At 38.0% G+C, this 17,238-nt stretch overlaps 1 protein-coding gene across 38 annotated transcripts in view; it reads right to left on the reverse strand.

Moving 5' to 3' along the window:
• Positions 1-17,238, reverse strand: part of PTPRD (protein tyrosine phosphatase receptor type D) — a 2,142,161-nt gene that overhangs the window by 153,768 nt on the left and 1,971,155 nt on the right. For 24 of the 38 annotated variants that reach the window (XM_034663855.1, XM_034663876.1, XM_034663861.1 and 21 more), the window contains 4 exons: positions 14,279-14,866; positions 13,741-13,841; positions 12,705-12,964; positions 974-1,064 (listed from right to left, as the gene is read on the reverse strand). In XM_034663855.1, coding sequence (XP_034519746.1) covers positions 974-1,064; positions 12,705-12,964; positions 13,741-13,841; positions 14,279-14,866 — 1,040 coding nt within the window. The remainder of the gene's footprint in view (positions 1-973; positions 1,065-12,704; positions 12,965-13,740; positions 13,842-14,278; positions 14,867-17,238) is intronic. The other 14 variants (XM_034663858.1, XM_034663874.1, XM_034663869.1 and 11 more) reach the window with 3 other exon arrangements.

Below are 17,238 nucleotides of genomic sequence, written 5' to 3' on the forward strand. Positions count from 1 at the left end.
GCGAGAGAGGGAACACAAGCAGGGGGAGTGGGAGAGGAAGAAGCAGGCTCATAGCAGAGGAGCCTGATGTGGGGCTCGATCCCAGATCGCCAGGATCACGGCCCTGAGCCGAAGGCAGATGCTTAATGACTGCGCTACCCAGGCGCCCCTGGCTTAACGTTTCTGATCACAGTTTTCCCACCTAAATAGAGTATATAATATTTAGGTCTTATTCTTCATACTATGTATCAACTTCAAAAAACAAAACAAAACAAAACCAAAAACCAAAAACAAATGCTCTTTTTGCAAAAGGAGTCTTAATTACCTACTATTGTTGTAAGATTTCAGAAATTAAAATCATACTACTTAGTGTTTGTTCTGGGTTTGTTTTTTTTTTTTCCCTATATTTCTTTCTTGGCTCAAAATTTGGGGATGTGTTTGGGTTTTTTTTTTGTGTGTGTGTCCGTGCAGTTAAATACATTCTTGATTCTGAAATCCTACAAAATATAGAATAAGGCAAACGTGCTAATCAGTGTAATTTTGTGAGAAACTGGTCAAGAACGCACAGTACGTCGGATGTTGAACTCTGGTGCAAACTGCAATTTAGCATTTGTAACAGCTTCAGCTACCACTACACTAATGAAGCAGACCTTGGGGTTCATAACAATGACGATTAAGTCTTTGCTGACAATTCTCTTTGCCTTCCACACCTTGCATCATGTTTTACAAGGGGCAAGGAGCAAAATATTAAAGCCAACAAAGAGTAGACTGGTTGTAAGCTTTACTGCAGCTAAATGTCTTTTAATTAAAGCAAAAAGTTCTTTGTTGGGATCCCTAGTGGTTATCAGGCCCATAGCACTGAATCATCCAACCAGCTGACCAGCCAGCCATATAGAAGTCAGCACCTGGATTAGACTTCCTCCCATACAGAGGAAGAGTATGTTTAATAAATTAAATAACTAATTAAAGACACAGCCAAGAAACACATAGTTACCTCATCTAATTCCATTTCATCTGGACTCTCCCATGGCTTGACAAATTTCCCACGAGATTTCTTCAAAGGCACAATTATTATGTAGTAACCTCTGCACAAGAATGGACAGACAAAAATAAGGTTAGATCAAAGGGAAAAGAAAACAGATATGTCCTTAAATCTTCCACAGACCAGTGATTGTGAATGAAGGCAAATTATGGATATGGAGTGACTTATCCATCAATGAGAAATAACCACCTGTTTATTCAATTTTAAAAACAACATGGGCAGACATTTATGTGTGACTTCAATGATCTTGTACAGTAATGCCACCATGGTTGACTGCTCTTATTAGGTATCGTAAACAGCAGAAACAGTTTGTTAGGACCCTGTTGCTGGGCACATACAAATTTAGTATACTGAAACCCAGCATCACAGGCTGTTGAGCTAAGTATTTTCTATGACATCAATTTATAAGGGTTTTTTTTTTTAAAGAAAATGTATAATAGAAATTACTCTTAGCTCATACAAATGTCTGGATGATGATGACAATGATTTCACTTACACATCCCTAAAATGCTTTTTATTGGGTAAGAAATTAAACACATAAAAATTGCCCACAATTTCACAACAGTTATATAATGATGTAATTGTTTTCTACCCATCAAATTGTAAACCCTAAGATAAATACTGAAGAAATTTGGAGACAATCACTACCTGTGGGTCTTCAAAATAGGTCTCAAAAAATAAATGTGTAAGAAGGGCAAAAGTAACTGAGTACTCACATTAAGAATAGTCAACCAAAATTTAAGTAACTATAAAGGTACCTGTTCCAAGTAGATATGGGCTATTTGAAAAATTGTTTTGCAATTTCCACAAAATGTATACCCTGGTTTTGTATTCATAGTTCATGACTCTGTTTGATCTTTGGTAGTAACCACATAAGGACTTTAATTATAGGTGTGTAATAGCTAACACATCAATCACTTCCTACCTCCCAGGTGTTATACTACATGTAAGATCTCATTTTGCCCTCTAAAAAACTGTATAAGGACAGGTAACAGACAAAAAGATAAATGCAGAGAGATTAAATGATGACCCAAGTTAAAACACATAGTGAGGGGATACAAACCTATAAATATCTTAACCTTGGCAATAGTCTGGCTCTTTTTTTGTTTCATTTACTCTGTATTATAAAGTACTTTAAAAACTCTATTATTTTGTGGAGACTTGTGAAAATGAACACACAAACACATGCACACTTTTAAAAGAGAAGGATGCCACACAGGGAAAAGAGACCGCAGGAGAGCTACTACCAACCTTGCATCGCATTATATCACAGACACCAACAGCACACACAGGAAGGCCTCTTTCTACTTACATCAAAATAAAACCTGCAAAAAGCTCAGTAAAACCCTGTGATTAAGAACTCTGTTTCCATAAACAAAGTTTAGAGCTGCACCATCCAATATGTTAGCCACTAGCCAGACATGTGGCTAGTCTGAACTGAAATGTGTTGGCAGTGTTAAAGACATTGGATTTTTAAGACTTAGTATGAAAAATAAATGTAAGATATCTCAGCAATTAATTTTTAATAGTGACCATATGTTAAATGATAATATTCTGGATATATTAGGTAAAATAAAATATGCTATTAAAATTAATTTTACCCATTTCTTTGCATTTTTTGTTGTAGTGTTAGAAAATTTAAGATTTTGCATGTGGCTTTCATGATTTTGAACAGTGCTATTTTAGAGTGTTTCGGTGAAGAATGTGGCATCTGGAGATACATCTGGCCCACACCTGAAGCTCTATCACTAACTTGCTGTGTGATCTTGGGCTGATATTTAACATCCCTTAATCTCAGTCGTATGCTCTGAAGAATGAGAGCACAGTGTGTGGCAGGTAGCACCAAACCGACGCAAGCCACTATTGTTAGTACTGGTCATCATCGTGGGAGAAATGCATCTGAATTACGTTATTCAAGTAGGACTCAGTGACATTCCCTGATATGCAAGTACAGGAACTTGTCAAACATTTTTTTCTCCCTAATCAAGAATTCAGGTCAAACCAGACAACTATACTAGAACCCTCTCTCCATGGTGCTCTGAGCAACTAATCAACAGACCCCCAGAATCACATCACTGAGCCAATCATTTTCTTTCCTACCAATAATCATGATGATCAAGGAGGGTGAGAAGGAAGAGATGGGGTATGTGAGAGAGGCCAGTATCTTGTACTCTATGATCCAGAATAAGCTTCCTCCTCTTCTTATGCTCCTACCACCTGAAGGATTCGCCAAACAAGTCCATCATGTTAAATGAGCCTGGAGAAGAATGACAGGGGCTGCAACTGAGCATACAAAATAACACTGCAGAGGTACTTGATAAACACGCTCATCAGGAAACCTCTTGCTTTTCACTACCAATTGCACTAAGTCAGGACTGCTTCTCTTTGCCTAAAGTAATGATACGAAACATTATCAGAGAGCTCCCATTGTCCTCTTACAGAATCTTGGAAATCAAGATTAAGATGATGAATTCTATTAATTTTTCTTCTGCTTTCATACTTGAGTTACTATTCTTATACATGAAGAAGGAATCCATTCTTTTCTTCTGCAGTACTCCCCAACTGTTCATTTAACTTGTGGCTGGGATAAGAATTGAACAGCCTTTGCCAGAACAAGTAATTAACAGTGCGGCTGGATACGCGCGGCGTTTTCTGTCTCCTGATGTCCAAAGCATTCACCTAGAGCAGTCAAAGTGGAGCTGCTTCACAGCAGCTCTCACTCATTGAAAAAAATGTAGCACAGGGAATTTGGAACTCCGTGTTATAAGAAAGATGGCTTTGTAAACACCCATCTCGTTGCCTTTTCTGAAACCTAGTTTTCCCCTGACAATCCTGCTTCCCTCACAGGCTTCTCATGTGGTGGCTGTTTATTCATGCCCCTCCCCCACCCAGGCACCTCAGATGGAGGGCCTAGGGTTTCCCTCCTGGCTCACTGTTGCTTTTTCCAGGTATTTTTTCCTCCCCCGCCTTGAGCTAAAAACAAAAAGCAAGCCAAAAAACAACTGCCTCTTTTTTTGAAGCTCATATATTTCAGCTACTATATTATAATTTATTATTATGCTCTTCTTTCAGTGATTTTTGTCATCTACGAACCTCTTCAGAAACATTCCTCTTCCTTCCTTCCTTCCTTCCTTCCTTCCTTCCTTCCTTCCTTCCTTCCTTCTCTCTCTCTCTTTCCTCCCCCCCACCTTTTCCCCCCAGGGTCAATGGTCTTCCTTTTCTCCCAAACTGTGCCATCATCCTGGGTGATTTCAAGCTCCAGAGAGGACCATGCATCACCCAGGGCTCTCAGATCTTTGATTCTTCTTTTCTAGAGCCTACATTTTCTACTCTACATTAGCTAAAATCTGTAATTGCCCTTCTCTGTGCCTGAAGCCAATGAGCTGCATACAGCTTGAGAAATAATGCTCAGGGGAGAATGATTTTGTAAATTTCATACTCAGCAACTTCAGGCCTTCAATGCTGCCTAGCTATCCCACCACAATTTCTCCAGTTAGCTCATCCTTCCATTTTGTACAACAAGTTTCTCAGACTCTCTCCCCTGGCCTCGCACCTTAGACATCTTTACCTCCTCACTAGAAGATAGCTTTATATCTATGTAAAGAGAAAATAAAAACATTCAGACTAGAACTCTCTCATCTTCCACCTGCCAAACTCTAAGGCTACTTATATGTACCCATAATCTGTCCTTTGGGTAGAGTAGAGGGGCTGGCTCTGTTCGTGAAGGCCAATCACTTTCTTGAATTTGTTCCTATCATCCACTCTCCTAGGAAGTTGACTATATATCATACCCTCATATATCTCAACTCCTCCTTACCCTTTGGATTCTACTAGCTTCCAACCCTGTATAAATACCTGACGTTTAAAAAACAAACAAGCCACATCACTCCAATCATTTTTCTTGCTCTATCCTATCCCTTACTCGAATTCTGAGGAGACCTGTGTTTCTTGCTGTTCTCCATTACCTCATCTTCCACTCACTTTCCAGCCAATTATATTCTAGCTCCTGCCTCATTAGCCCACCACACTGCCCATGCCAGGGTCCTCAGTGGCTTAGGTAGGACTGCATCAAAATGAGAGTTTTTGACCTTTGTCTTATGTGATCTCTTAGTAGAATTTGAAAATGTTAATGATACCCTCCATGAAACACTCTCAGCCATTTCTCTGTACTCAACTCTCCTGGTTTTCCACTTAACATCTTTCACCACATTAACCTTATTTCTTTAACAGGATTTATTACCCACTACCTTGCTGTTAAATGGTAGAATTCCTCAAGATCTGGCCAAGGGCTTCTCTTTACTCCTTCTTCTTCCTACATGGTCTCATTCTAGTTCAGGGCATCAGTTATCACCTAGATAAAAATTATCTGCAGATTCATATCTTCATCCCAGAATGCCACCTCTGAACTCTACAGGTTTATCCAATTCCAAATCCATGTCTTCATGTCTATGTCACAAAATGACCTCAAACTTACTGTGGTTAAAACAAAACAAAGGATATGTCTCCAAAATAAATCTTCCACCATTGCACCATGATCCATTTGCTATAAACCTAGGTGTTATCACTGACAATTTGCTTTAACTCTTTTCCTCTCTCATATCCATTGCCACCAAGTCCTATCACTTCCAGGCTCTATCAATAGTCCATTTGCTTCTTCCTATCCCTCCAGCCACCAATCCGGCCTCTTTCCATGTATCATGCTACATTTGTCTCCCGACTTTCGCTCTTCTTTGGACTTAACCACCTCTAGTCCAGTCTCTGAAATTTTCATTTTGCAATAGACAATTGATTGTACCACTTCCAGTTTTAAAACATTTCAATGGACTTTCATTGTTCTTAGTATAAAGGCCACAAAGTCTCATAAGACTCTCCTGACCTCTCTGATTAGATCAATTTCTCCTATTATATGGTCTTAATGGACATTTTTAGTCTTCTATTATCTTATACTATTTAAGATATGTATATTTAGAAATTATTGCTAAAACAAACGTACATATAAACTCCCTGGATTTTTTTTTCAATCTTTGCTTTTTTTTCACTGAGTTATTTTTCCATTGAAAAGTAGAAGTGGGTGGAATAGAAGGTAGCTTTTGGGAACATATATGTCCCCTAAATCAGGCAGTCAAAATATTCAGAGCCTTTCTCTCCGTGAACTTTCAACTCTCAATCTCAATCCAGCATTTTCTCCTTTCTCCAAACCAGCAATGACATGGCCAAATACTGTTTATAGGAAGTATATCTCTTTTTGCAAAAGTTCTTTTCTTTACAAGTGTAGTAATGATTCTTATTCTAATCTCATGGGATAATAAGGAACAAAAAAGATGATACATGAGAGGAAAGTGAAATGGGGAGCTAAGATGTACTCTACAAATTGAAATCAACCAAATTATACGAAATGAAAGAACTTCCCTGAAATAGAAAAAAAATGTTTTGGGGTATAGATCAGCTTTATATATGGATAAAATTAAAGTTTTCACTATGTTTTGCCTATCTGACTCAAGCTTGAAGTTTAAGCTCAAAATACATTTTTAGACATAGACTTTAACTATTAAACTAATAGAAAAATAAATAACTTCAGGGGCGCCTGGGTAGCGTGTGTCGTTGGGCGTCTGCCTTCGGCTCAGGGCGTGATCCCAGTGTTCCGGGATCGAGCCCCACATCGGGCTCCTCCGCTGGGAGCCTGCTTCTTCCTCTCCCACTCCCTCTGCTTGTGTTCCCTCTCTTGCTGGCTGTTTCTCTGTCACATAAATAAAAATAAAATCTTTAAAAAAGAAAAAAGAAAAAAAAAGAAAAATAAATAACTTCAGAATCAATATATCTGCAAATGCTCTCACTACTTGTAAAGTAAGCTGTGTTTTCCCAGTATATTAGATTTAATTAGATAGGTTAAATCTAACCTTCAGAATTTTAATTATATTAAGTAAAGTTTTACTAATTTTATTTAATATGTTATCACCAAGGGGCCCAGCTCCATATAATTATTTGGGAAGGCAAGCTCTGGTCTTTGTGGTGGTCCCTCTTCAAATTCAGCCAGGCTTTTTGTATTAGCAGAATGTATTATCATTCTCAAACTCATTATTTAACCAGGAGGTCAAAATCTGTCTCAGAATTTAATGATGAATGTCATTCCTTGCATAATTTCACATATATATGTATATATTTATAGTTATATATGTATGAATATATATGTGTATATATATTTGCCATTGTTACTTGGGTATATATTGTTTAAATCAAATTAATTTACCATAGAAATCCCAAAGCAGGTTGAATGATCTTTCCAGTCTTTATGTTTAAATTAAGGTTTTCAATCTTTTTAGCTATGTGTTGTCAGACAAGCTAAAGTTACTTAATTGCTTCAAGCCTCATTTTCCTTTTTTGTAACCTGGTGGTTGATAATGCTGGCCTCTGGGAAGCCTTCCCTTTACCCTTGTCTCAACTGTCATGACAATCTACTGATCTTATTGCTCCATAACACCTGACACATTTCCATGATCTATGACCGCACGTGTGTCTGATTGCTCCTTGTTCTAAGGTTTGTCTGGGGGCAGTTCTGCCCATTCTTACTTGTTCTTGAGTTTTTAATGGTTAATCAACTGTCCTAGAAAAAAAATGTCTTGGTCTGACCAACAAATCATGGTTTGTATAAGTCATGATTCAACATATAGGCTTACAGCCAGACTGCTTGGGTTCAAATCTTTCCTCTCTGGCTCTGCTCTCGTGTGGCCAGCTCAAGTTAACCCACCTCGAAACTTTGTCAGCCATAAAATGAGAAGCACCCTTGAGAAGATTCCATCAGTTACTGTGTGCAATGTCCTTGAGCAGCAACTAGTAAGCCCCCTGTCACTATTAGAACTATTCTTAGTATCAACTTTAAGACTGTGGCCAGGCCGGTTAGTATCTCTGAGCCTCACTTTACTCACCCTTAAGTGGCGTGATTACCTACCTCACGGGGTTATTTTGAGACTTACATAAAACATTCAAATGTCTTCAGTAAACTGTAAAGCACTAAACAAGTTTAAACCTTTACCCACTACAGTTGACAACAAGGTGATGAGTGAATTATTTCTCATTAAACATTAAACAGATGATACATTAATACATTGAACTAGTAATGGTGCGCACATTTTATGAAGCACCTTTGTAAGCCATGCTTCCAAGAATATCTTCTTTAAAAGAGGAAAAACGTAGGCCAACCTGTACGCCAAATTAGTAAGACCAAAGACATTTAAAATTTCATAAAATGCTCTTATTCATTTCTATTTTTAATAAATATAAAATGATTACTATGAAATTAACTTACATTGGGTACTTTCTGGCAACTTATCCCTTAGTGCAATCTGGGTGGTACATTTTTCCTTACCACCCAGAGTAAGACCCTGCTCTATAAAGTCAGGGAAGTTCCCTTCGTCACAACTTGCTTCTGGAAGAATGGTGGAGTTGCTAATTTTCTGACTCGCATTCTGCCCCCTAAATCTATCTATCCAAGTAGTAGAAGGTTGAAACATCACAAATTCCTGGTGAAGAACTGGCGGTGCTTCAGGGCTATTTCACAAGAAATATAGCCCTTCCCTGAGAGAGGTCCCTCGCTTCTCCACACAAGAATCACCCATGAAAGAATACAGAAGCAATGAGCCTTGGCTGTGTTACATTTACAAGAGACAGATTTGTTTCCGGGTGGTGGGGAGTTGGGGGTCGGGATGAAGACTTCCTGATTACCTTGACCAGAAATGAGAAAGCATGGTGTCTGTTGATAAAAACAGCCCTTCAATCACCAAAATTTTGTATTACTGGAAAACAAACTGGAAGAATTTTTCTAAAGAGCTTTCACCTAAATGCAAGTTAGCAACCCAGCCCACAGCTCTGGTATCAATCCTGTTTTCTCTCCTCATTTCTCCCCTGGCATACTGAACAAAAAGCTACACTTCTTTCTAATTTCTTAACTTGCCAACTGCTGCAAGTGGCACAGCATGGCACACAGCTGCCTGTAATAATGGACTGTGCCATACCAAGACAGGATGGATGGCTTTATGTTATTATCCCTTTAAAAAGTCTCTTCTAACAGGAGATTTGCTTTTCATTTCCTATGGTTCTGATACATTTCCCACTCAAGTACTTTCCTAGTTTTGTCTTTTGCTCTTTTCCCCAGAGTGACTAGAATATATTTCTGGGAATCTTTAATTCATTTCTCGAACACGATTTTCCCCCCACAGTTATTTGCTTTCTTTTTATGTTTCGAAATGGTCTCTTCTCTTTGTTACCAAAGTTTTACCTCTTTTCCCTGACTCCCATTTCAAATATAGGAGGAGGAAGTACATAAATAAAACAAAGAGGAAAACTGAACAAGCTAAAGAAAAGCACTAAAAGATAGACTATATTCTACAATATTCTCGACTCATTCGGAAGTTGGAAAATGAACCAAAAATCTACCATCAAGTGACTAAAATGCCATTTCTCAATAATGCCTAACGCATTCAATCAATTGGGTAAGGAGTCACTAAAGACATTTTTTCTTAAGTCCCAAAAACTAATAACAAATACTACAAATTATACCATATACTATTTTCATCTTTTAATTGCTCTTTCCATGACTAGACAGTTCATGTCCTTGAATGGATTAAATTTATACTCTGTATCTTTCCCATTTCTTCTTTATTTGCAACTATTTTGCCTTTTCTAAATCTTCCCCATCCTCAAGACTCAGATTAAATATTAGCTCTTTCTAGATGTCTCCCGGACACCCAAGTTGGGCTGGAACTCTGGCAGTACTTACTGACTCCATTATATTCACATGATCTATTTTTGTATCTGTTCTACCACCATCATGCAGGGCTTTCTCTCAGTCATCTTTCTATTCCGAGACCCAGCACTGGGCAGGTATAGAATACATGTTTGTTGGATGCCAGGTGAAATGTCTTCATGGATGGGGAGGAAATGGACAAATAATGAGGGCTAGTCTTTCTCTTGCTCCTGCGCTATCACAAAGGCTGTCTTCTGCCTGAAATAGCATCTCCCCAACCCCACTCCCACAGACCAGCTAAGCTCTTGTCATTCTTTAAGCTTCAGTTTTAATGTCACTTTCTCCAGTACCCTTCCCTGAGTTACATAACTGGGGTTGGGAGGTCTGCCTTTGGTCTCCCTTATCCCCTATCCTCAAACTCCATTTCAATGGTCTCTACTTGTCCAAGTTCCCCAATTAACTATGTTGTGTAAGAGCAGTAAGAAAGCATCATCTCTACTAAATCCCTAAAATATTGTCTGGCACTAGGATGGGATATATATATATATATATCTCCACGGATGATTTAAACAAAAATGGATAAACAGAATCTCACTTTTATATTAAATTTTGTTGGAATAAAAATTACACTAATATTCCATTCTCATTTTCCAGTTTTCTGAATGATATAAGAAGAAGGGACAAAAAAAGGAGATCTGATTTCTCAGTGAATTTATTTTAGTCATAATCTTTTGGAAATTCCACCATCTGGTTAAAATTCTCCAATTATTTCATCAAATAAATAATAACAGGTTTTCTCTGGAAGAATGGATTTTAGTTAAGTCAAAAGTCACCAATTATTAGACTTTTTAAAATTTCAACCATGGCACTGCATTAAAAACTTCTTGTTTACAGTTTTACTTTTTAATAGCTGATTTTTTTTCCCTGTCATCTTCTTTAAATTTTCTGGAGCTTTGGATATTTCTGACTGTACACACCTTGAAAAGTCTTTTGCCATGAACTTGCCCTGGCTTGGCTCCACTTAACTTTGTAATAGATCCTGCTGTGTACCTGTGTACTCTACTAGCTCTTTTCTTCCTGAGACCTTTACTTTATAATCTTTGCTTCATATCTTCACCCCACTGTCTCAGTGATTCTGTCTCTTTCCATAAATACATTGCTGTTGTGTTAATGATTCTCAAATTTCTATCCATAATCCTAGTAATTTCTTAAAACTCACATCTCTAAATAGGTATTTCACTGATATCTCATGTAAAACATACACAAAATTGAATGCAGTCATTTCCTCCTGACTTTTCATCCTTTAGGATGAATGGCAGTATCATTCAGTTTGTTACCCAAACTCAATTCTCAGAGTCATCTACGATACTTTTCCTCTGCCTTGATCCCTCAGTTAAAGTGGTTACCAATTCCTACTACACTGCTGCTCTTGTCTGCCTCTGCATCCATTTCCCTCATCACCATCTGATTTCAGAATCTTGTTATTTCCCTAGAATCAACCAACTACACAATGACATCCCAACACTTTTCTCTATGTTGCTCCAATATCCTCCCAACATATGCCTTCAGGAGCCATCTTCCCTAAGAACTGCCCTAATTATGTCACCAGATTGCTGCTAAATGTGAAGGTCCCAACAATCCATAAACTATGTATAAATGTCTCTGCTTGACCTTCAAATCTTTCATAGCAAGTTTCATCTAAACATGATCATGTGGGATACAAGAAATGAGAAAGCAAGGAGACAGCACAAACTCCAGCATGCAGCAGATACCCAATAAATATTTCCTAAAATGGAGAAAAAGGAAACGTAGGTGTTACATAGATGATATATGCAACTCTCCTGCATAAACACCTTTACGGAATTTCCACCATCTACCGGTATAGCTCCAAGCTCTGAGTGCAAGTTGGCTCTTGCATACCTCTCTTACTTCTCTTGTTCAGGCCTTACAAGTTAACTTGCTACCTTTACTAATGAGCCCTTGCATATAATCTTCTCACTCTGATTTTTTGTATATGTCCTATTTGTCTTTTAAGATTAAATGAGAAACCTCCTTGACCCATTTCATTATCAGTTGGCTTCTCTTAAGATAGAGTCTAACTCTATCATTAGCATAATATATTAGTATAATATCTGTCTATTTCTCTGTGTCCCCCATTCTATGGTAGCTCTTTGGGGACAGAGACCACATCTTCTTTTGTTCTCCATGGTCAGCCACAACACTCATACTTAATAGACTGCTGTGAAAATATTTTTTTCTTCTTTTGGCTACAACCAGCTGGCTATACTGATTATAAAATGTATCTGCTAAAATCAACTAACTATATTCAACCAATCAACTACTTAATTGACTGGATTTAATTTTTCACTTCAGGCCCACTGGACTCTACACTGTGCTCCATCCAAAACAGAAAACTTGTATTTTCTAACTTCCATGTTTTTTCCAACGTCATCCTGAACTATAACTTTTGAAATGTCTCCTTTCTGCACACATAAACAACAACAGTGTCATGTACAATTTTTGCTTATCTCATTTCCCAAAGTTTCCTTTGGCTTCATAATACTTTGTAAGACTTCCTCACCGTTATAATAAGACTTGCCAAATATTAGAGTTATTAGAGTTATTCAACTAGCCACCTTATTCTGTATACAATGACATAAACTCCTTTAGAGTAAGGACCACATTCTATTTGTCTATCTCAAGTTACATCATTCCTGGGACATAAAAAATACTTAGTGTTAAGTTAATGAGATTCTGTGTTATAATGATCACGAGAATGGGGTATAATAAAGCTTAACTAAAACTGAGAGCCTATGTGGAAGAAGCTTTTGCTCCATATACAGCAATAGAATCTTTTACAACCTCTATAATACTGAGGTTGAAATTTCTCTTCTTGCTTACTTGCATTTCTATCTTTCAGCCCTAACCCTCCAATCGACTTACTTTATATTCTCATTTGTGGGTACTTCAGGCAGTTGCACAGTAATCATGCCGTCCAGGTTGGTCTTCCCGATGAAGGCAGGCTTGGTCCGCAGTACATCTGGGGCAGTCTTTGCTGTTACCCTGTGTTGCAGCCCACCAGCACTGTTTCCACGATTTGTCAGCACAAATGAATATGACTTCTCAGGCTTCAAGTTGACAATTAACTTCTGGGTAGCCCGGCCATCCACTTCTTCTACCATTTTCCCATCATCATAAAGAATCTAGAGGATACAATCAGTCAGAGAGATGTGGTTATCAGAGAGGCAATGTATGCTTTCTAAACTAATGTGCACTTGTTTATAGAATATACATGTCAAGTCATTTCTAATTTGGGGCCATTTGTAAGCCCGTAAGCATTCATAAATTCTAGAGATTGAATGAATTTTACTTTTGTTCTTAGTGCATAATTATATAACGTTTCTAAGTCTACAAAAATAAAGAAATGTATGATATTTTCAATATTTGACCTATTGCTTGCATATAATCTTAATGGAAATTGTGCAGAAATGCTCTAGGTTTTCAATGTATTATCCACACCACCTTTTTTCTAAACATTTCTATTCCTGTTCCTAAGTACATTTTTGCCTTCAAAATGTTTCTCTATTCTTTATTTCATAGACTTGCACTTCTTGCTAACATCTCTCAATTGCAAATTTAAAACATATAAAAAATTCAGGCCAATAAACAAATGTTTTAAATCCCAGGATACTGCATTTTCAAGGTGTAGAAGCCATGTGAATTTCCTTTTCTGGTGGAAAAACACAAGCACTAGCTTAGACATAAAAAGTCTTGGAACTACAAGGTGACTGACAAGTGATACCACCCCTAGGTTTCAGCTCCCACCTCATCTTTCAAGTGGAAACCAAAAAGGAGAAAAGCAAGTGTGTGTGGCTGAATCAAAGCGGTGTGTATGCTTTTTAAGTAACTTAGGTAAACTGCATGTCCCCCCACTGCTCGGTTTTACCCATGATATCTTACAAATTAGAAAACAACTTACTTTGAAAGGCATGGCAGAATTATAATTTTCTGGAATTTCCCAAGACAACAGCACTGAAGTCTTCATTACTGCTTTGACATGAAAATTTTTTGCAAACACTGCTGGAAAAGGAAAAACAGTGTATTTACACTATTCCTAAAAACATATGACCTGTCCTTTTCCACCATGGACCATCGGGCTTAAGCTAGATGCCGTCTACTTTGATCAGAGAGAGAAGTGTGATTTGCCTACCTGTTTAGACCATTCATTTCACTACCCCATTCTCATAAAGATCTCTTTTTTTCTCTCCAATTCAGTTACCTATATTGTATTTTCCTTACCTGAGAACATTGGGGTGCTGTCAGCCAGACTTGCTTGGCACTCTATAACCAAAATCTAAGACATCCAAAATATATTAAGTTTTACATACTTTACCTTTTGGCTTTTGCTGAACCTATTAATATTAATGGTCCGATCAGTAATTTATAGCTTCAAAATACTGATTTCCAAAGACCGACATTCCTTTAAAGGAGGAAGGCCATAAGCAGACAAATCCTACCTTGATCCACAGGCAGTGTCCTGAACTGGACACTGGGACTATATGGCCCGGGCCCTTTGCTCGTGTGAGCACGTACTTTTACATCATATGTGGTATCTGGTTTTAAGCCACTGAGTGTCATAGTGGTATCAGCTGGAACAATAAGCTGCTCCATTGGAAGAAGAGGGATGTTGATATCCCTATACAGAAGAGTATACTTGGTGATGATGCCATTTCTCTCTGCCAGGACAGGTGGCTGCCAGGATAACTGGACGGAGGTTGAAGTGGTGCCTTCTGAGTGGAGGTTTTGAGGGAATCCAGTTGGGACTTCTTCTGGAACAGAAATCTCCTTCACTATCTCTTCCCCAAAGCCCACTTTGTTTCTGGCTGAGAGCCTGAAGATATATGATGCTCCTTTATGGATGTCTGTAGCTGTAAAGTGATCTTCTTTCTCAGAGAACTCAAGAGTAGTGAGTGGTTCCGTATCTTTCCTGCCAAATTTTAGACGATAGCCCTGAAGAGGTCCGAATGTGTCCACAGGGGGGTGCCACTGAATGAGAGCAGTATTCATTTGAGTGTGGTTAATCACAAGGCGGGGTTTTCCTGGAACTGGAGCACATGGGAAGGAGTGGTAAGACCAACCTACGCAGACATTCACATTTTAATCACTGCTGAATGGGAACACCACTCTATGGGAATTCCGTTACATTATTTATTAAAAAAAGACTTGGTCTATATACCTTTGTGGAAATATGCTTCTTCTCATACTTAACTATTAAGGTAGGCTGAGACACCAGAATTTGATAACAGACACAAATAGGCTTTCGAAATGTTAAGGGAATTAAAAAAAAAAAAAACTCTCATCAAACCTTCACACATATAAAGGTTCATGCCACAGAGAAATGAATCCAAGTGAAGATTAGCTAATTAGATACAGCTAATAAGAATAATAATTATAACATATTTAATTATTGGGTACATGCACTGTACCAGGCACTGTGCTAAGAGCGTTAGACATAGTATCTCATTTGATTTACATTTTTCACTCTTGACTACACACTCTGATTAATTATCTTCATTTTCTGTAATAAGAAAGTGACACCCAGAGAGATAGAAAACAGCATAGTCAGAGGTGTAATAAGTGAGAAAGCTGTAAGACAATCTGAATTCATAGCCTAAACACTTAGCTATACTCTTATGTTGCTTATAAGGTTTTTTTTTTCTTAAGTAGTGCAAAATACTGTTGCTTTGAGTTATCATGGTTATAATTGCACTTTTTGTCTATACTTTTTACCTGGGGATAAACCATGACTAAGGAATGATTTTGACTAGTTGGTTGGCAGAAAATATGACTAGAGCTTTTCTCATAACGAGATGATAAGTCTGGATTCTCACACCTCCAACCTAGGCCCAGTATGAAGACAATATATGTGCAGACATCTAAAATATAAGCATGGCCTTCCTCAATATCCAAATCTCCGTTGATTAAGAAAGTTCTGAAATGGAAACACCAAAATAATCCTCTATGTGAATAAGATCTACAACTCTAAATAATTTTTTGAATAGTCACTAAAAAGTGATGGGCCAGTGTTCATGCTATGGAAATCAACAATGCTATTTCTTTCTCTGGGATTCACATCCCTTGGCTCCTTCTCAATAGCACCCCTATCTGAAAGGCAATAGGAGCTTGATGCTTTATGTAATACATGTCAGACTAATTAAGACACAATTATAAATATAGGTATAGGAAGTACATCTTCTTCACTTCGGGATTTAATTTCAGGGGTTTACACTTATTGTCTACACTTCAATAGAGCCTCAGCTCCATAGCCAGTCAGCATGTATGTCCTACGCAGGGCATTAAATTAGCTTGATACAATGCTATTCTTAAATTTAAAAAAAAGAAAAAAAAAGCGGGGGGGGAAGCCCAGAAGACTTTGCCTTAAAGGAGTTTTGCCATCTGTAATCCTGCTGCTTGAGGCAGTTCCAGGTGGCAGGATGTAAGTGAGGCAAATCTTATGACATTTAGACAAATTTGGCAGTGAGCACGGCACCCAGGAGGGTGCTCAACTTCACAGCTGTTCTTCGCTTATGCCTTTACATAGAGGTGTGTTCCTAAAAAGTTGTGTGTGAGAAGCAATTCGGGAGGAGTAAATCAAATCACAGTTTAAATGTTCCATGGGAGATTGTGAAATAAAGGGATTGGAGGAGAATCCTTTTGTAATTATGTCTTAATTTATTGGTTTTACAACGTCAGGTCTTCCTTCATGCTGGGTTTTCCTAATGTAAGCCGATCAAAGTAATTCTAAAGAGCATTAAGAAACTTTGTTCTTCAGAGGAGCAATCTGGTATTTTGTAGCCTTCTTACTTTTCTTCTTTTTTCTGTTCCCCATCTTTTATGTGATTTGGCCTTTTCAGAATCCCCACAGCAAGGAGTGAGGAGAAGAAAATGACAAAAACAAAACAGAACAAAACAGAACCAAACCCAAAACTGTAAGCCATCAATCCAGATCAAGATGGCAGCTCTTCTAAAGGAGTCTGTTGCTGAGAGAGGTTGACGCACATGAGTGACATCCCTGCCCACACGATCATCCCTCTGGACATTCATGGGACTTGCTCTTCCACATCATTCATTTCTCAGCTCAGAGAGCTTTCTTCTAAGAGATCCTTTCCAATCACTCTTTCCACACAGCTCCTCGGGGCTTACCTATCCTTAATATCTACACTTTTATTTTTCAATTTCTCACTTAGTGACAGTTTATTATATACTCATTTGTCTACTTGTTAATTATCTGGTTCTACTTAGAAAATAAGTTTCAGGAGGGAAGAATATTTCTGTTTTGTTCATTGCTGTATCCCCAGTACTGGGAGTAGTGCCTGGCATGTAGTGGGTGCTCACAAACATACTTGTTGAATGACTGACTGAAGAATTTGGGCAAAGTATGTCTTAATGATTTTCTTCTGAACTGTGTATCAAAAAA

Source organism: Ailuropoda melanoleuca, chromosome 7, assembly GCF_002007445.2.
Source record: "Ailuropoda melanoleuca isolate Jingjing chromosome 7, ASM200744v2, whole genome shotgun sequence".
Classification (NCBI taxonomy): Eukaryota; Metazoa; Chordata; class Mammalia; order Carnivora; family Ursidae; genus Ailuropoda; species Ailuropoda melanoleuca.